At 43.2% G+C, this 19,892-nt stretch overlaps 4 protein-coding genes across 19 annotated transcripts in view; all 4 read right to left on the bottom strand.

Annotated features, from left to right (window-relative positions):
• Window positions 1–2,333, bottom strand: part of LOC117091318 (zinc finger protein 816-like) — a 6,862-nt gene extending 4,529 nt beyond the window's left edge. Inside the window, 1 exon segment of the mRNA XM_033223579.1 lies at window positions 2,319–2,333. Within this exon segment, the coding sequence (XP_033079470.1) occupies window positions 2,319–2,333 (15 nt within the window).
• The window catches only part of LOC117093598 (zinc finger protein 845), a 146,678-nt gene that overhangs the window by 35,533 nt on the left and 91,253 nt on the right, over window positions 1–19,892 (bottom strand). The window lies entirely within an intron of this gene.
• Window positions 1–19,892, bottom strand: part of LOC117093601 (zinc finger protein 761-like) — a 174,369-nt gene that overhangs the window by 118,203 nt on the left and 36,274 nt on the right. The window lies entirely within an intron of this gene.
• LOC117093629 (zinc finger protein 468) overlaps window positions 5,897–19,892 on the bottom strand; it is a 170,675-nt gene continuing 156,679 nt past the window's right edge. For 6 of the 15 annotated variants that reach the window (XM_033229038.1, XM_033229036.1, XM_033229041.1 and 3 more), the window contains exons 3-4: window positions 17,767–17,893; window positions 5,897–9,996 (exon numbers count right to left, since the gene is read on the bottom strand). In XM_033229038.1, coding sequence (XP_033084929.1) covers window positions 8,570–9,996; window positions 17,767–17,893 — 1,554 coding nt within the window. In that variant the 3' untranslated portion in view covers window positions 5,897–8,569. Of the gene's footprint in view, window positions 9,997–13,134; window positions 13,163–13,290; window positions 13,409–17,766; window positions 17,894–19,892 lie in introns of those variants that run through there. The other 9 variants (XM_033229031.1, XM_033229030.1, XM_033229039.1 and 6 more) reach the window with 6 other exon arrangements.

Raw genomic sequence — 19,892 nt, 5'->3', positions numbered from 1 at the left:
AGATCACTTCAGCTCAGAAGTTTGAAACCAACCTGAGCAACATGGTGAAACCTCATCTCTACCAAAAATACAAAAAATTAGCCATGCTTCCTGGCACACATCTGGGGTCCCAGTTACTTGGGAAGCTGATGCAAGAAGATCACTTGAGCTTGGGACACAGAGGTTACAGTGATCCAAGACTGTACCACTGCATTCCAGCCTAAGTAACATAATGACATGCCACTTTGGAAAAAAAAAATTCCAAAACCATCTTGTATATTCTTGAGCAAAAAAAACTTCTTTTGAAGTCTAAGGTTCCGATGGCATCAATCCCAAACATGTAATTACTCACTCCCAGAAAGTCACAGAAATATGTTGAAAATATACACACTGTGAACACAGAGCTGCAGGTGTTTAAAACACTGAAAAAGGGGCAGCTGTAGAAATGAGATCTGAGCAAATGTTTTCTTCATGAACACACGGGCTCTGTTAAACCAAGGTTCAAAGTCAGTCCGGCCCATCCTTCAACATCTGCCTAAAATATTATGGACCAGAGGGACTTAAATTCATTACGTTACAAATAGAGGAAGCAACATGTCATCACTTCATCATCACATCCAATCAACTCACCGCACATCTACACCCAGGGTCCCTCTTTGTCTTCATTACTGTTTCCCTCCCTCATTCTGTATACAGTTGTCATTCTCATTTCTCTCAGATTAGAATTAGCCAGGCATGGTAGCACATGCCTATCATCCTGGCTCCTTGAGAGGCTAAGATGGGTGTCACTTGAGCCCATGAATTTGAGGCCGCTGTAAACTAGAATTGTGCCATTGCACTCCAGACTGGGCCCCAGAGTGACACCTTGTCTCTTAAATAAGGAAGTTTGGAATCAGAGACATATTGACTCAATAGTGTAGCTTCAAATGCGTTACAAAATCAGACACGAAATATCTTCCCTAGTTTGTCTCCTTTTCCAGAATTTACCAGATACCAATGCACATTAACATGCTGAAGGGGGCCAGCCCCTCCACACTTGTGTGCATTCCTCACAAGATGGAGATAAGAGACTGAGAAAAGAAATAAGACACAGGGACAAAGTATAGAGAGAGAAGAGTCGGTCCAGGGGACCGGCGCTTTGCAAGTAAGACCTGCATTGGCCTCAGCCTCTGAGTTCCCTCAGTATTTATGGATCACTATCTCTACTATCTCAGTGAGGGGGATGTGGCAGGATTATAGGGTAATGGTGGGGAGAGGGTCAGGAGGAAAAGACTTGAGCAAAGGACTCTGGGTCATAAATAAGTTTAAGGAAAGTCGCTGTGCCTGGATGTGCACACAGGCCAGATTTATGTTTGACTTTACACAAACATCTCAGTGCAGTAAAGAGCAGTATTGCCACCAGCATGTCTCACCTCCAGTCGTAGGGCGGTTTTCTCCTATCTCAGTAAATAGAATGTACAGTCAGGTTTTACACCGAGACATTCCATTCCCAGGGATGAGCAGGAGACAGATGCCTTCCTCTTTCACTCATCCTCCTCAGCACAGACCCTTTACAGGGGTTGGGCAGGGGGACTGTAAGGTCTTTCCCTTTCAATGAGGCCATATCTCAGGCTGTCTCAGCTGGGGGAAACCTGGACAATACCCAGGCTTTCTTGAGCAGAAGTCCCCGCGGCTTTCCTTGGTGCATTGTGTCCCTGGTTAATCGAGAATGGAGAATGGCGATAGCTTTCACAAACCATACTGACTGCAAGAACTTTTTAAACAAACCACATCTTGCACAGCCCGAGACCAATTAAATCTTGATTCAATACACACATGTTTCTGTGAACACAGGGTTGGGGCTAAGGTTACAGATTAACAGCATCTCAAAGCATAAGAATTTTTCTTAGTACAGATCAAAATGGAGTTTCTTATGTCTTCCTTTTCTACATGGACACAGTAACAGTCTGAGCTCTCTTTTTTCCCCCCCACAATGTATGACTTTCATATACAGTTTCTCTGATCTGGTCCACAAAGAGTTAAACATGCATCCAGATGTGGCCCCTGAACAATCCCTGCCACCCAACATCACTGACAGCACGGGACCCTCACCCCGTCTCCATCCATGTCTGGTGTGAGCCCTTCCCAGGCCCATGCCCAGTGCCGCCTCTTCCCAAGCTCATTCACTAGGTTATAGGAGATGGAATTTAAGTGAAGATGACAAGGACTGAGAAAAGTCTTGGGTGAGTGCGAGCAAATGTGTGAGGCAGGACACTTCAGACTCACAGAAGACTGGAGAGTACACTACCTGGCATTTCAGAAAGGAAAGACAGCAGAATCCACCGAGGAATATCACTCACCTGAGGAAGAGCCATCCTGGATCCTTTGCTTTGCTCTTCTTGGTGGCTTCCTCATGTAACATGAGTCTTTAGAAATCCTGTGTGTGAAAAAACATCAGAGATTTAATGTTTAGAAACCACTCACTCCTTTCCTGTGACAAAACGCACACACAGGGGAGACTTCTCCCGGGAGAAAGACGGTCCTCTGCTGCCCACTGCCCCAGAGATCATGCAGAGATAAGAACATGCCACGGGAAGATCTACAAGGGTAATTTTGACCCATTTCCAGATCTTGCTCCCCTCCTGGAAAAGTCCACACACACTCTGCAGAAGGACACAGATCTTCTGGACACATATCTGGCCCTAACCAAACCCCATGCAGACCACAGTCCCCTCACCTCCCTGTGGATCACAGGCTGATCTCAGCTCTCAACATGGAGGAAACTGCCTTGATGTTCAATGCTGGACACCGATGAGAATCACCAGCGCCATAGTAAATATTACTGAGGGTGGGTTTAAATCTATGATAATAGCAATCTCTGATAAAACAGCATAAAAGATGTATTTGCAAAATGCCTGAGAACCCTAATGTGAAGCCAGGGTTGAGCTCCACTCAGAGGGCACCAGCCCAGCACAGCCCCACCTTCTGGCTCTGCTCTCCACTTGGGGACCTGTTCCCACCAGGATCCAGTGAATGAACAGTAAAGGAGCAAAAAGAATCGCATAGAACAGGCAACATGGACCAGAGGTAGGGGTGAAGGTGGAGCTGCCATGTCAAATGGAGGATTGTGGGCGATCACAAATGTTTCCATAGAAACAGTGATGTCAGAACAAAGACTTAGGAAAGAAATGCTGCTTGTCACTTGCAGCTGAGGGGCTAGAGGATCCTAGGCAGACCGACAGCCCAGGTGAAGGCCCTAAGAAAGGAGCAAGCTCAGTCCCAGAAAAAGGAAAGAAGCCTGCATGGCTAAAGTAGAGGAAGCCAGGAGGACCCAGCCAGGAGATGAAGTCAGAGGAGTCATGGGAGCCCAGATCCATAAGGATGAGGTCTTGAAATATTTTTCTCTCACTCCTCAAAAGAATTTTGGAAATGATGTATTTTCTCATTCCTTTTATGTATACATGGAAATTTCTCTTTACATTATAAATGACAACACTTACAAATAATGTAATTTATCTCCCATATTTAAAATACATACTGTCAAGTTTGACTAAGTTTCCAGAAGTACACCAACACCCTCATCTGAGACGTGTAGGCCTGTAAGGGAATGTGTTTGGGGGTTTAGGAAGTCACTTATGGACACGTGAAGGTGGAGATGCCTGTTTCATGTCCCAGCAGAGAGCTGAGAAAACTGGACACAGGATTGTAGAGCTCAGGGGAGAGGCCTGCAGGGGACATGGGTAGGTGGGTTAAAGCTGTGAGATGAGATTAGGAAAAGCAGTGGGTGTGGACAGAGAAAAGAATAAGTTCAAGATGATTTGAGTCTAATCCCATTTTTTTCCATTCTGGTATTTGTGATTTTTACATTTTTGGAGGACAGGAATCCATTTAAAATTCAAATTGCAGCTGAGCATGACCCTCTCCTACAGGAAAAGCCACACACTATTTGGCAAAGGATTTCAGGGGTCAGTGAAACTCTGTCTCTACCAAAAGCACAAAAAATTAGCCAGGTGTGGTGGTGTGCATCAGTGGTCTGAGCCATTTGAAAGGCTAACTGGGGTGGATCTTTAGCCCTGGGAGGCAGAGGTTGCAGTGAGCCAAGATCGTGTCGCTGCACTCAAGCATGGGTGACCTAGTGACACTCCGTCTCAGAAAAAGAAGAAAAAAAAAATTCCAGGACAATTTTATATACCTGAGCAAATGAAATGCTTCTTTCAATGTCTAAGGTTCTGATGGCATGAATCCTAAACATGTAACTATTTTCTCAGAAAAAATGATAGTAATACCTTCAAAATAAACACGATTATGAACACATAGCTATAGGTGTTTAAAACGCTGAAAGAGAGGCAGCGGTACAAATGAGATGTGAGCAAATGTTTTCTTCATGAACACAGGGGCTCTGCTGGAAAAAGGTTCCAAGTCAATCCTGCCCATCCTTCAACATCTGCAAAGAATACTATGGACCAGAGAAACTTGAAGGGAACATTCACTTAGCCGCTCACAGTTCACCATTTAATCAGATGACATAAAGAAAGAAAATGGAGTAATAGGCTACTTCAGCTAAATTTTGATGTCAGCATAAAGTTCCTTGATATCTTTATCAAGTACACATGAAACAAACTAAAATGATTTATCAGGTACCAGAAAATGTTTCCAATATATGATACAGACTAGAAAGCATGCAGTCCTCAAGGAAAACTGAACACAGTAAATTTCAGAGAAAATCAGTTTTAAAATGGTTAAAAAACATATCTAATGAAATGTAGGGTCATAGAAGAATTTTTTTTTTTTTTTTGAGACAGAGTCTCGCTCTGTCGCCCAGGCTGGAGTGCAGTGGCGGGATCTCGGCTCACTGCAAGCTCCGCCTCCCGGGTTCATGCCATTCTCCTGCCTCAGCCTCCCAAGTAGCTGGGACTACAGGTGCCCGCCACCTCGCCCGGCTAATTTTTTTGTATTTTTAGTAGAGACGGGGTTTCACCGTGTTCGCCAGGATGGTCTCGATCTCCTGACCTCGTGATCCACCTGCCTCGGCCTCCCAAAGTGCTGGGATTACAGGTGTGAGCCACGGCGCCCGGCCCATAGAAGAATATTTTGAACACATATTATACTTGCAAAACAATAATGTTACCTCCTAAGATTATACCAAAGCTTATTTGAGAAGGGGTTTTATTTTTATTTATTTATTTTATTTTACTTTATTTTTGAGACAGAATCTTGCTGTTGCCCAGCTGGAGTGCAGTTGCATGATCTCGGCTCACTGCAATCTCTGGTCCTCAAATTAAAGTCATTCTTTTACCTCAGCCTCCGGAGTAGGCGTGTTACAGGCACTCGCCATACCAAGCTGATTTCTATATTTTAATCAACATCGTCATGTCCCAACTTAAAATGAGTTATCCATTTACAAACTAGTGATTTCTTTTAGGCATCGTCCCCATAACCTTTTCATAAAGCATCAATGATTTCATTGTTCCTCTACCCAAATTTCACCATATTCATTTCTTGAGACACTATCTTGCTCTGTCACCCAAGCTGGAGTACAGTGGCATGATCATGGTTCCCTGCAGCCTCGACCTCCCAGGCTCAAGCCATCCTCCCACTGCAGTCTCCACAGAAACTGAACCAGCAGGCATGTACCACCATGCCCAGCTAATTTATGTATTTTTTGTAGAAAAGGAGTTTCAGCATTCTGCCCAGGCTGTTCTTGAATACCGGGGCTCATGTGATCCACCTATCTTGGCCTCTGAAAGTGCTGGGATTACAGGCCTGAGCCACTGCGTCTGGTCTCATCATAAATTTGATGTTTCTTCTCATTTCAATTTTAGCAAAATTTACATTGCTTTGCTCATTTCAATTTTAGCAAAATTTACATTGCTTTGATTCTCTTTTCAAACTCATGTCTTCCCCTTCTGAGTGCCTTAAACTAGTTCAGACATGTTACAACAGATTTGTACCAGTTTATTTTGGTGCAGAAAATGCGACATCACGCACAATTTGCTCATAATATGTATTTTTCCATGAACTTCCTGAAGACCCCTTGTACTAGCAAACTGTATTCAAGAGGATATAAAAAGGATTGTAGATAAGCAAGTACCACTTATTTCTGGGATGCAAGGATGGTTCAACATATTCAAGCAAATCAATGAGATATACCACTTGAACAGAACGAAAGATGAAAATCACATCATCTCGGTAGACGGAGAAAAAGCATTTCACAAAATTCAACATCCAGTCATCATGGAAATCCAAAACAAAATAGATACAGAAGGAAATTTACCTCAACAATAGAAAGACCTTCCGTGAAATGACCAATGCAGAAATAACCAATCAGGGAAAATGGAATGCTTTTCCTGTAGGATCTCACATGATGCAAGAATACTCTCACCCCTTCTATTCAATCAATACTGGCTGTCCTAGCCAGAGCAATGAAATAGCAAAAGAAATCAAACTCATCCAAATCAGAAAGAAAGAAGTCAAATTTTATTTGTTTGTTGATGACATGACATTCTGTGAAGAAAATCACGAAGAGTCAACCAAAATGCAACTGGAACTAATAAACACATTCAGTGTATTTGCAGAATAGAACAGCAGCACCAAAAATTAGTTGAATTTCCATACATTAACAATAAATAATTTTAAAAGAAAATCAGAAATCACTTCCATTTGCTAAAGAACTTAAAACTAAGAAACACTTAGAAATAAGCATTAAAAGGTGAGGTTTGTACCTTGAAATCTATAAACATTGATCAAAATGATTAAAAACATGTATAAATAGATATAAACCCCATACTGATTGGAAAAGTTAATATTGCTCAATGATTTTATAACTGAATGTGATTTAGATTCAGTACAATACTCATAGAAATCCCTACAACTTTTTGTTAAAGAAACAAAAAACAGGCCAGGCACGGTGGCTCATGCCTGTAATCTCAGCACTTTGGGAGGTGGAGTCAGGTGGATCATAAAGTCAGAATATGGAGACCATTCTGGCTAACACGGTGAAACCCAGTCTCTACTAAAAATAGAAAAAATTACCCAGGTATGGTGGCACACAACTGTAGTGCCAGCTACTAGGGAGACTGAGGCAGGAAAATCGCTTGAACCTAGGAGGAGGGGGTTGCAGTGAGCCAAGATCATGCCACTAAACTCCAACATGGGTGACAGAGCAAGACTCTATCTCAAAAAAAAAAAAAAAAAAAAGAAAGAAAGAAAAACAAAATACAGGCTGGGAAAAGTGGCTCCCGTCTGTTGTTGGCCAGGGTGTTCTCAAACTCCTGACCTTGAGTGACCTACCTGTCTTTGCCTCTCAAAGTGCTGGGATTACAAGCATGGGCCATGGCCCCCAGCACAATCCTCTTAACATAAACGGTTTAATAGCAATTAATGCTTGAACTCAATGTTAAGTCAAACTCAGGTCAAGGCTGATTTGACCCTAATGTCAATTAATGTTTGATGGTTTGCTGTACTCATTGCATTTGAAACAACTGTCTCCAAAAGGAATTGTCTGATGTTCTGCAAGGAGTGACCTCAGACTAAAGACCTTGCCACACTGACGACATTTGTAAGATTTCTGTCCAGTATGGATTTTCTGATGCCTAATGAGGTGTGAACATGAAGTAAAGGCTTTGCCACACTCATCACACTTGTGAGCTTTCTCTCCTGTATGAATTCTCCTGTTTTGCGTAGGATGAAACTGAAGACCCTGCCACAATCATGACATTTGTAAGGTTTCACTCCAGCATGAGTTCACCAATGAAATGCAAAGCATGAACGATGTCTGAAAAATCTGCCACATTTATTACACTTGTAAGATCTCTCTTCGTTGTGGATTCTCCAATTACTTGCAATGATTGTAGCATTACTGAAAACTTTGTGACAATCGTTACATTAGTCAAGTTTCCCTGTCCCATGGATTGCTTGATGGTGTTGACTGCCCACTAAAGGCTTTGCCACACTCATTGCACTTGTAAAGTTTCTCTCCAGAGTGAATTCTAGTATTGTTTGTCAGGTGTGAATCTTTCCTGAAAGCCTTGTCACAAACCTTATATTTGTATGTTTTTTCTCCAGTATAAATTCTCCTACGTATTTGAAGCTGGATTTGCAACTGAACTTTGTCACATTGTTCACGTTTGTAAGATTCTTCTGCAGTATGAAGTCTGTGATGACTTGCGAGGTGTGATTATTGATTAAAAACCATGACACATTCATTACACTTAGAAGGTTTCTCTCCAGTGTGAATTACAAGGTGTGAATTTTGACCCACAGTCTTGCCACACTCATTACACTTCTAAGGTTTCTCTCCAGTGTGAATTCTAGTATGTTTTGCCAGGTATGAATTATATGCAAAACTTTGTCACAAACTTTATATTTGTATGGTTTCTCTTCAGTGTGAATTCTCTTATGTGTTTCAAGGTTTGATTTATGACTGAACACGTTGTCACATTCCTCCCATTTGTAAGGTTTCTCTCTAGTATGAAGTCTATGATGATGTGCAAGGGTTGCTTTTTGATTAAAAACCTTGAAACATTCATTACGCTTGTAAGGTTTCTCTCCAGTATGAATGGCCCTGTGATTTACAAGGCTTGAATGGTGATGGAAGGTGTTGCCACACTCACTATTCAGATTTCTTTGCACTATGAAGTCTATGATGGTATATAAGGGATGACATCTGACTGAAGGTCTTGCCACACTCATTACACTTGTAAGGTTTCTCTCCAGTATGACGCCTACGATGGATTATAAGGGATGATGTCTGACGGAAGGTCTTGCCACACTCATTACACTTGTAAGGTTTCTCTCCAGTGTGAACTCTCTGATGTTGTGCCAGGTGTGAATCCCTCTGGAAAGCCTTGCCACAAACCTTACATTTGTAAGGTTTCTCTCCAGTATGAATCCTCCTATGTCTTTCCAGGTTTGATTTGCGACTGAAAACTTTGTCACATTCTTCACATTTGTATGGCTTCTCTCCACTATGAATCCTCCTATGTCTTTCAAGGTGTGATCTGCGACTGAAAACTTTGTCACACTCTTCACATTTGTAAGGTTTCTCTCCAGTATGAAGTCTACGATGGCGTGCAAGGGTTGATAGTCGATTAAAAACCTTGCCACATTCATTACATGTGTAAGGTTTCTCTCCAGTGTGAAGTATAGTATGCTTTGCCAGGTATGAATTATACACGAAAGCCTCATCACAAACCTTACATTTGTATGGTTTCTCTCCAGTATGAATCCTCTTGTGTCTTTCAAGGTGTGATTTGCGACTGAAAACTTTGTCACATTCTTCACATTCATAAGGTTTCTCTCCAGTATGAAGTGCTTTGTGAATGAAGAGGGATGAATTGTGACCAAAGGTCTTGCCACACTCATTACACTTGTAAGGTTTCTCACCAGTGTGACACCTACGATGGCCTGCAAGGTATCGCTTCTGATTAAAGACCTTGCCACATACATCACATTGACATTGTTTCTCTTCTAAGTGAATTATCTGGTGTTTTTTTAAGAGTGAGCTACAATTAAAGGATTTGAAACTCTCCATACATTCGAAAGATTTTTCTCTCATATGTACTTCCCATTTTTGTGTGGGTAATGAAGAATGGAGGGAATTATTTCCATACTTACTAGAAATAAGGGTTTTGGGCCTATCAGAAAGTATTTGGGATGTTGAAACCAAGGAAGCATTGTTGATAGATTTCTCAACTTGATTACCAATTTTCCCTTCAGGCTGAAATATGTGCAGTTCAGGCAGATGTGAATGAAAGCTTGATCCAAGCTGATCTTTAATAGCCTTGTTTATAGAATGCCTTTGATCATATCGGTCTGTATTACCAGTCAACTCTTCGATTTCCATCATGGGTGCTGCCTGGCCATTTGTTTCATCTTCTTTCCACTGAAAGTCGAAGTCATGAATGTCTTTCTCAGTCTCATGGAGGCAAAATTCTCCAGTGTGATGACTTGCTTGTCTTTGCAATGTCCCTGTGTGGATCACTTCTGTATTGTCTTTCCCTGTTGATGACGTCTTCAACATGCATTTGGAAGAGATATCTACAAAATTTAAACACCAATAGGTTTCCAATTAAGTATGGATGGTATATAATACTGAAATGTGTAAATATCACAGAAAAAAACAATACTTATTTTCAACTTCCCAAATATGAGCTTCAAAGTTTAGGAACACAAAAGGAGTAAGATTCTTTAATAAATAAAGGGCGATTACACGTGCTTCAAATCATTTCTATGGAAGCCTATTCCCAATATTATGATGAAACATTGACAGGGCACAAACATGTATAAGTCTAAAGTAAGGAGTGTTTTTCCACGGTGATCCTACAGTGTATCACACTTATCACTACCACATCAGAGAGAAATGTATATCCTTCATATTTACAGCATATTTAGTGTATACAAATAAATGCTAAAGAACCACACAATATACTATATTGGTCAATAATCCACCTCAGGCTACTGTAAGAATAACTAAAATTAGTGGAAATTCTGTATTGTCAAATAATCATAGCACTGACAAGATAAGAAAAGATTACAAAAATTAGCCAGGTATGGTGGCCAGCGCCTGTGCTCCCAGCTACTCCAGAGGCTGAGTCACAAGAATTGCATTAAGCTAAAAGGCAAAGGTTGCAGTTAGCTAACACTGCACCACTCCACTCCAGCCTGGGTGACAAAATGAGACTCCATCTCAAAAAAAGGGCATGGCATGATGGCTTGCGACTGTAATCCCAGTACTTCTGGAGGCCGAGGCAAATGGATCACCTCAGGTCAGGAGTTCAACCAGCCTGGCCAATGTGGCAAAACCCCATCTCTACTAAACATACAAAAAGTAACCGGGTATGGTCACGGGCACCTGTAATCCCAGCTACTTGGGAGGCTGAGGCAGGATAATCACTAAAACTTGGGAGGCAAAGATTGTGGTGAGTTGAGATCGTGCCACTTTACTTTACCCTGGGTGACAGAGTAAGACTCCATCTCAAAAAAAAAAAAAAAAAAGAAAATGTTAATACCATATTTTTCTGAATAACTGTTATGAAATCACCTATATCCATGTGGAACAGGCATATAGTGACTTTAATTTTTAATATTGTTGTTTTTTTGAGATAGAGTCTGGCTCTGTCACCCAGGCTGGAATGCAATGGCATGATCTTGGCTCACTGCAACCTCTGCCTCCCAGGCTCACACAAGTTTCTTGCTTTAGGTCCTGAGCACCTGGGATTACAGGCATCTGCCACCATGCTTGGCTAATTTTTGTATTTTTAGTAGAAATCGGGTTTCACCTTGTTGGCCAGGCTGGTCTCGATCTCCTGACTTCAGGTGATCCACACGACTTGGCCTCCCAAAGTCCTGGGATTACAGGTGTGAGCCACTGCACCCTGTGGCACTTTGTGACATTAATGGGGGAGTGTGCCAGTTATATTGCATACCACATACTGAAAATTCAAATGTGAAGTCATAAAAATCAGTTAATCAAATATTGCAACCCAGGATAAAACAAGCAAGAAAATAATAAGTAGATTTATACAGACTGAAGAATTCTAAACAATTCCCTCTTAAGAAAAAAGCCAAAACTTGTACTTACCACCAGTACACAACGTAAGACCTGAAATACATGTTAAGATCACCTTCTGATATATGAGGTCAAGAAAACACACAGCATTATCAGGAACAAGAATTGGCTAACGGCCGGGTGCAGTGTCACATGCCTGTAATCCCAGCATTTTGGTCAGCTGAGGTGGGTGAATCATGAGTTCAGGAGTTCAAGACAGCCCGGACAACAACACCATCTCTACTAAAACTACAAAAAAATCAGCTGGGCATGGTGGAAGACGCCTGTAATCCCAGCTACTGGGGAATCTGAGGCAGAAAACATTTGAACCCAGGAGGCTGAGGTTGCAGTGAGGCAAGATCACGCCCCTGGACTCCAGCGTCAGTGACAGAACGAGACTTTGTCTCAAAAAAATAAAATAAGATAAATAACTACTTCTCAAATAAGCTTTGGTAGATTTGGTATTCTCTAAGAGGATGTTCCTGCAGGTGCAGACTTTGAGAGGATTTAGTCATGGGTGTTGACTACTCATGAATAGGACCAGTGCATTTATAAAGAGACAGTAAAGAGCTCATTGCCTGTTCCTCTTTCCACCATGTCAGGACACGGCAGGACCATGGCTGGGCTAAACCATGAAGAAGGCTCTCACCAGGAACTAATGTGGCTGGCACTTTGCTCTTGGATTTCCCACTTTGCAAATTCATGAGAAATAAATGTCTGTGTCTGAAGTCTCCCAGTTTAAGCTATTTCCTTGTTTGTTTTTGAGATGGAGTCATGGTTTATCACCCAGGCTGGCGTATACTGGCCGGATTATCCTACCTCAAGTGATTCTCCCTTCTCAGTCCAGAGTCTCGTTGTGTTGCCAAGTCTGGAGTTCAGTGGCATGATCTTGGTTCACTGCAACCTCCACCTCCCGGGTTCAAGGGATTCTCCTGCCTCAACCTCCCAATTAGCTGGGATCATGGGTGCACGCCACCATGCACAGCTAATTTTTGTATTTTTAGTAGAGACGAGGTTTCACCATGTTGGCCAGGCTTGCCTCAAACTCCTGACAAGTGACCAACCTGTCACGGCCTCCCAAAGTGCTGGGATTAGAGGGGTGAGCCACCACGGCCGGCCAGTCTAATCTATTTCTAACAGGACAGTGAAATGACAGAGACAGGAAAAAAAGCATCTCATCATTAACATCATTGAAAGCTGACAAAACTTATTAAACTAAGGAAGTTAAGAGTCTGTACTGCGGCCGGGCGCGGTGGCTCAAGCCTGTAATCCCAGCACTTTGGGAGGCCGAGACGGGCGGATCACGAGGTCAGGAGATCGAGACCATCCTGGCTAACACGGTGAAACCCCGTCTCTACTAAAAAAATACAAAAAAACTAGCCGGGCGAGGCGGCAGGCGCCTGTAGTCCCAGCTACTCGGGAGGCTGAGGCAGGAGAATGCCGGGAACCTGGGAGGCGGAGCTTGCAGTGAGCTGAGATCCAGCCACTGCACTCCAGCCCGGGCAACAGAGCGAGACTCCATCTCAGAAAAAAAAAAGAAAAAAAAAAGAAAGAGTCTGTACTGTAAAACTTGCAATACTTGAAGCCATCTACTAGCACTAACATGTTTTAAAAACCTTGAGACAGACCAGGTGCGGTGGCTCGTGTGAGTAATCCAGCATTTTGGGAGGCTGAGGTGGGAGGATCACCAGTCCAGGAGATTGAGGCCATCCTGGCTGACAAGCTGAAACTCCAACTCTATTAAAAAAAATACCAAAAAATTAGCCCAGCGTGTTAGCACTCACCTGTAGTCCCAGCTACTTGGAAGGCTGAGGCAGGACAATTGCTTGAACCTGGGAAGTGGAGGTTGCAGTGAGCCTAGATCACACCACTGCACTTTAGCCTGGGTGACAGACCGAAACTCTGTCTCAGAGAGGAAAAAAAGAGAAATGAAAGAAGGCTAAAGAGTAACTCCAACCCACAAGCATATAAAAAGTTCTCCAGACTGGGTGTCATGGCTCATGTCTGTAATCCCAGCACTTTGGGAGGCTGAAGTGGGCGGATCACCAGCTCAGGAGATCGAGACCATCCCGGCCAACCAACATGGTGAAACCCCATCTCTACTAAAAATACAAAAATTAGCTGGGTATAGTGGCGCACGCCTGTAGTCGCAGCTACTCAGGAGGCTGAGGAAGGAGAATTGCTTCAACCCGGACGGCGGAGGTTACAGTCAGTCAAGATCACACCACTGCACTCCAGCTGGGGTGACAGAGTAAGACTCCGTCTCAAAAAATTAAATAAATAGCCGGGTGCGGTGGCTCAAGCCTGTAATCCCAGCACTTTGGGAGGCCAAGACAGGCGGATCACGAGGTCAGGAGATCGAGACCATCCTGGCTAACACAGTGAAACCCCGTCTCTACTAAAAATACAAAAAACTAGCCGGGCGAGGTGGCGGGCGCCTGTAGTCCCAGCTACTCCAGAGGCTGAGGCAGGAGAATGACGTAAACCCGGGAGGTGGAGCTTGCAGTGAGCTGAGATCTGGCCACTGCACTCCAGCCTGGGTGACAGAGCGAGACTCCGTCTCAAAAAATAAAATAAAATAAAATAAATATATAAAGTTATCCAGTGAAGGTAAATTAAAAAAACAGATAGTCCAGGCACGGTCTTTCATTCCTGTAATCCCAGCACTTTGGGAGGACGAGCCAGGCCAATCACCTGAGGTCGGGAGTTCGAGATCAGCCTGGCCAACAAGGAGAAACCCTGTCTCTACTAAAAATACAAAATTAGGTGGGTGTGGTGCTGCATGTGTGTAATCCCAGTGACTCGGGAGGCTGAGGCAGGAGAATCGGTTGTATCCAAGAGGCAGAGGTTGTGGTGAGCTGAGATCACAGCATTGTACTTCAGCCTGGGTGACAACAACAAAACTCTGTCTCATAAATACATAATTAATAAAAGGACAGATACAGAAACTGGCATACATATACCTTTGCTTCATAACTAAACTTTTTTTCATATTTTTTAAAATAAAAGGCATGAAAAACACTGTACATATATGTTAACGGAAATGCAACATACACAGAAATAATTCTGACATAAATAAAAAAATTCTAGTGGAGAAGTAGTTTTTGCAGGTTATGGATTTTTTTTTTTTTTCTGTCTCCCAGGCTGGAGTGTAATGGCACGATATCAGCTCACCGCAACCTCCACCTTCCAGATTCAAGCGACTCTCCTGCCTTAGCCTCCTGAGTAGCTGGGATTACAGCCACCCACCACTGTATCTGGCTAATTTTTATAATTTTAGTAGAGACAAAGTTTTGACATGTCAGCCAGGCTGGTTTTGAACTACTGACTTCAGGTGATCTGCCCCCCTCGGCCTCCCAAAGTGCTGGGATTACAGGTGTGAGCCACTGCACATGTCCAGGTTATGGAAATTTTAAGTTTCATTGGCCGGGCGCGGTGGCTCAAGCCTGTAATCCCAGCACTTTGGGAGGCCGAGACGGGCGGATCACGAGGTCAGGAGATCGAGACCATCCTGGCTAATACGGTGAAACCCCGTCTCTACTTAAAAATACAAAAAACTAGCCGGGCGACGAGGCGGGCGCCTGTAGTCCCAGCTACTCGGAGGCTGAGGCAGGAGAATGGCGTAAACCCGGGAGGCGGAGCTTGCAGTGAGCTGAGATCCGGCCACTGCACTCCAGCCTGGGTGGCAGAGCAAGACTCCGTCTCAAAAAAAAAAAAAAAAAAAAAAAAAAAGTTTCATTATTACGTTATAACTTTAAGATGTTTAACATACCTGCAACAATAACCTGCCCAAATATCTATACAACGCACTTCACTTCTGCATACTGAAAGGAATGGACACGGGTTGTTACATGTTTACTAAGAACTAAAGGACAAAACTATTTAAAATAATAACAATGGTTAGGCATGGCAGCTCATGCCTATAATTCCAGTGCTTTGGGAATCCCAGGTGGGTGGATCACTTGAGATCAGGAGTTTGAGACCAGCCTGACCAACATGGTGAATCCCTGTCTCTACTAAAAACACAAAAATTAGCTGGGCATGGTGGTGAGCACCTGCAGTTCCAGCTACTCAGGAATCTGGGGAACAAGAATCCTTTGAGCCCAGGAGGCAGAGGCTGCAGTTAGCCAAGATCATACCACTGCACTGTAGCCTGGGCCACAGAGTGAGACTCTGTCATAAAAAAAGAAAGAAAAGAAAGAAAGTAAAAGCAGAGAGATAAGCAGGCACAAAGAAAGTGTGGAGAAAAGAAAGATCAGCTTGTTACTGTGTCTATGTAGAAAAGGAAGACATAAGAAACTCCATTTTAATCTATATTAAGAAAAACTGTTTTGCTTTGAGATGCTGTTAACCTGCAACTTTAGCCCCAACCCTGTGCTCACAGAAATATGTGCTGTATTGAATCAAGGTTTACGGGATTTAGGGCTGTGCAGGATGTGCCTTGTTAACAATATGTTTGCAGGCAGTATGCTTGGTAAAAGTCACCGCCATTCTCCATTCTCAATAAACAAGGGACACAATGCACTGCGGAAAGCCCAAGCGATCTCTACCCAAGAAAGCCTGGGTATTGTCCAAGGTTTCCCCCCACTGAGACAGCCTGAGATATGTCCTCATGGGAATGGAAAGACCTTACCATCCCCCAGCCCAACACCCATAAAGGGTCTGTGCTGAGGAGGAGGAGTGAAAGCGGGAGGCCTCTTTGCAGCTAAGAGGAAGGCTTCTGTCTCCTGTTAGTCCCTGGGAATGGAATGTCTTGCTGTAAAGCAGACCATTCCCATTCCTTCTATTCTGAGATAGGAGAAAAGCATGGCTGGAGGCAAGATACGCTGGCAGAAATACTGCTCTGTTACTCTTTGCTACATTGAGATGTTTGTGTACAGTGAAACATAAATCTAGCCTATGTGCACATCCAGGCAAAATACCTTTCCTTGAACTTATTCATGATACAGATTCCTTTGCTCACGTTTCCCGCTGACCTCTCTACATGTTGCCCTGCTACACACCCCTCACTAAGATAGTAAAAATAATGATCAATAAATACTGAAGGAACTCAGAGATCCGTGCCGGTGCAGGTCCTCACATGCTGAGTGTGCCGGTCCCCTGGGCCCGCTGTTCTTTCTCTCTACTTTGTCTCTGGGTCTTATTTCTTTACTCAGTCTCTCGTCCCACCTGACGAGAAATACCCACAGGTGTGGAGGGGCTGGCCCCCTTCAGAAAGACGTCCATTCAGGGACGTCAGGACTTACACTTTCCTTTTCCCACAGAATTCTCCCACTCGCAGAGAGTTTCCCCACACACTCTTGGAAGGTGGAGTTTCCACTCTGCCCATCTGAGCTCTTACCTGCCTTTACACCAGTAACACATTCCCACCCAGCTGGATATTTTTTACTATTTTCACTTCACTCTCCATGGTCCAGGGCTCTTTCCCTTGCTCCAACATGGAGACAGCAGGTCAGAAAGAGACTCTTGCTTATAAAAAGAAAGGACCATGACGTGCTGGAGCTTTTCTAGAGTCCCAGCCCTATGTTTCTGTAGGAAAGAAGACATTACAGATGGATGTAGGAAAATATTTCACAAATTCCTCCACTGACTGCCTCCTTCTGAATGCTGAGGGAGCCTTGTAATACGTAATACGTGGACATCGAGCTCTCTTCCAAGAACTACTGAATTGAAAGCACAGGAGAAGCAAACAGGGAACTGGGTATCTTTAAAGTTGGCCATAAGGTTTTGTTTTTGTTTTCTGAGACAGAGTCGTGCTCTGTCATCCAGGCTGGAGTGCAGTGGTGTGTTCTCGGCTCACTGCAACCTTGGCCTCCTGGGTTCAAGCAATTCTCTTTCCTCAGCCTTTCTAGGAGCTAGGATTACAGGCATGCACCAAAACATCTGGCTAATTTTTGTATTTTTGGTAGAGATTGGGTTTCTCCAAGTTGGTCAGGCTGGTCTCAAACTCCTTACCCACAGTGATCCACATGCCTTGGCCTCCCAAAGTGCTGGGATGACAGGCGTGAGCCACGACGACCAGGCTGCAATAAGGTTTTATGCCTACTTTACTTCTGGAACCCCCACTGAGCTATCATGAAGAACACAGAACATCTAAACAAACGGGACAGTGAAAGTCCAGATGCTACATCATGAAGCTTTTCATGTCAAAATCAATACAGCTTCTATTTTAGTCAAGGAACAATGGGAATCCCAAAAGGCAACAAGAGAAAATACAAAGATACACAAGGGCGCATCCCCAGGAGGGAAGTTATCCTCACCCAGGGAGACCAGGTTCCTATAATTCTCCAGCATCACGTCTCTGTATAGAGTCCTCTGAGCAGGGTCCAGGCATTTCCACTCCTCCTGAGAGAATTCTATGACCACATCCCTGAATGTCAACAGACTCTGAAATGAAAACACATTTTAAGCAAATGGCTATGGGAGGAGTTCTTATCTTTACAGAAAATGAGAAGAGGAGAGAGGGAAAAGCAGGGATTTAATTGTAGAGAATGTTCTGACAAATCCAAGTGAGGGATTTCTTACCACATGACGTCTCCCCAGATGTGTTTTATTACACTTTGAGTATAATCAAGACACACTTTCAGTATAAATTTCTTATGTTTGTGAAAAATACAAGAAATAAATAAAAAATCTATGTTGGGTTCCTGTTATAAAAATGTTTGAAACTTTTATTGACACACCAAGTGACATTCATTATCTAGATGAGAGAGAGCATGACTGATGTCTTAAAAGATGACAACGTCCACAGTAAAAGATAAGCTGGGCACAGTGACACATGCCTGTAATCCCAGCTACGCAGGAGGCTGAGGTAGGAACATCACTTGATCCTGGAAGGCAGAGGTTGCAGTGATCCCAGATCGCATCACTGCACTCCAGCCTGGGCAACAGAAACTCCATCTCAACCAAAGAAAAAATTAGCTGGGCATGGTGGGAGGCACCTGTGGTCCCAGCTACTTGGAAGGCTAAGGAGGGAGGATGGCTTGACCCTGAGGGTGGAGGTTGCAGTGAGCTACGATCCCGCCAGGGCACTCAAGCCTGGGCAACAAAGTGAGACCCTGTCTCAAAATAAAATAAAGTACACGAAAACAAAATTACTCAAAGTACAAAAATCAATTGTGTATATACATGTTCACAATATAATAAAACCTACAGAGACTCACAAAAAAACTAGATGTTAATACAAAAGGTTATCATTTGTCCCAGATTTTCAAAATATAAAAGATTTTTGAAATATATGCATATGTGTGTATACATGTATTTGTATGTTTGTGTGTGCACATGTATGGGAATGTGTATGTATATATATAAAGTTTTTAAAAATATGAAAAGTAGCAAGTTTTGTTTAACTGAAGAGGAATCTCATCTTGCTGGAAAATGACACTTTGGCAGTTGGGGGCGGGGGAATCTTGTTGGATCTAAGAAAACAGGAAATGCCACATCCTAGAGGAAGCAATCACCTTTCAACTGCCTGACCTGGAGGAATCTTCAGATATCTGTAGGAACGCAGGTGTGCGCAGAGGCAGCCACTATGGCACTCTTTACACTGGGAAAAATCGCAAAGGGCCCACATGTTGTCATTCAGCCAATTTCCAATGCAGATGCCAAACAGCAAGCTAGCCATGTTCACCAACATGACAACAATGCAAATTCACAACCAGCAGGATCAAATATCAAAGTAAAATATTTACTAAAACACAAAGAAGAAAAGAAAACAACAGACACTGGGGTATACTTGAGGGCAGAGAGTGGAGGAAGGTGAGGAGCAGAAAAAATAACTATTATGGGCCGGGCACAGTGTCTCACACCTGCAATCCCAGCACTTTAAGAGGTCAAGGCAGGTGAATAACCAGGGCAGGAGTTCAAGACCAGCATGGCCGAGATAATGAAACCCCTTCTCTATTAAAAATAAAAAAAATAGCTAGACATGGTGTTGGTTGCCTGTAGTCTCAGCTACTCAAGAGGCTGAGGCAGGAAAATGCTTGAACCCGGGAGGCAGAAGTTGCAGTGAGCTGAGATCATGCCACTTCACTGTAACCTAAATGACAGAGCGAGACTCTGTCTCAAAAAAGGAAAAAACTTTAAGTGACTACAGAATTTTTTCTAAAGCCTCATAGCGATGCACAAATACATGTGAATGAGACTTGCTCTGACATCTGACACGGAACTGACAGTAGCGGCTCCCCAGTGAGGCTGGAAGGAGGGTGGAGGATGTGACAGGGAAAGGAGATGCTCTATGGCCAAGGGCCTAAGCTGCAGCTTTTCTTGAAGTGTTATCACTAAACAAATATATAGATCATGTGATGTTTAAATATAACAATATATATTTAACAATAATTGGTGGGACTGGGCATGGTGGCTCGTGTCTGCAATCCCAGCATGCTGT

The sequence above is a fragment of the Trachypithecus francoisi genome, unplaced genomic scaffold, assembly GCF_009764315.1.
Source record: "Trachypithecus francoisi isolate TF-2019V2 unplaced genomic scaffold, Tfra_2.0 Lachesis_group12, whole genome shotgun sequence".
Lineage (NCBI taxonomy): Eukaryota > Metazoa > Chordata > Mammalia > Primates > Cercopithecidae > Trachypithecus > Trachypithecus francoisi.
Note: the sequence above shows the minus strand (reverse complement) of the source record. Positions and strands in the feature narration are given on the sequence as shown.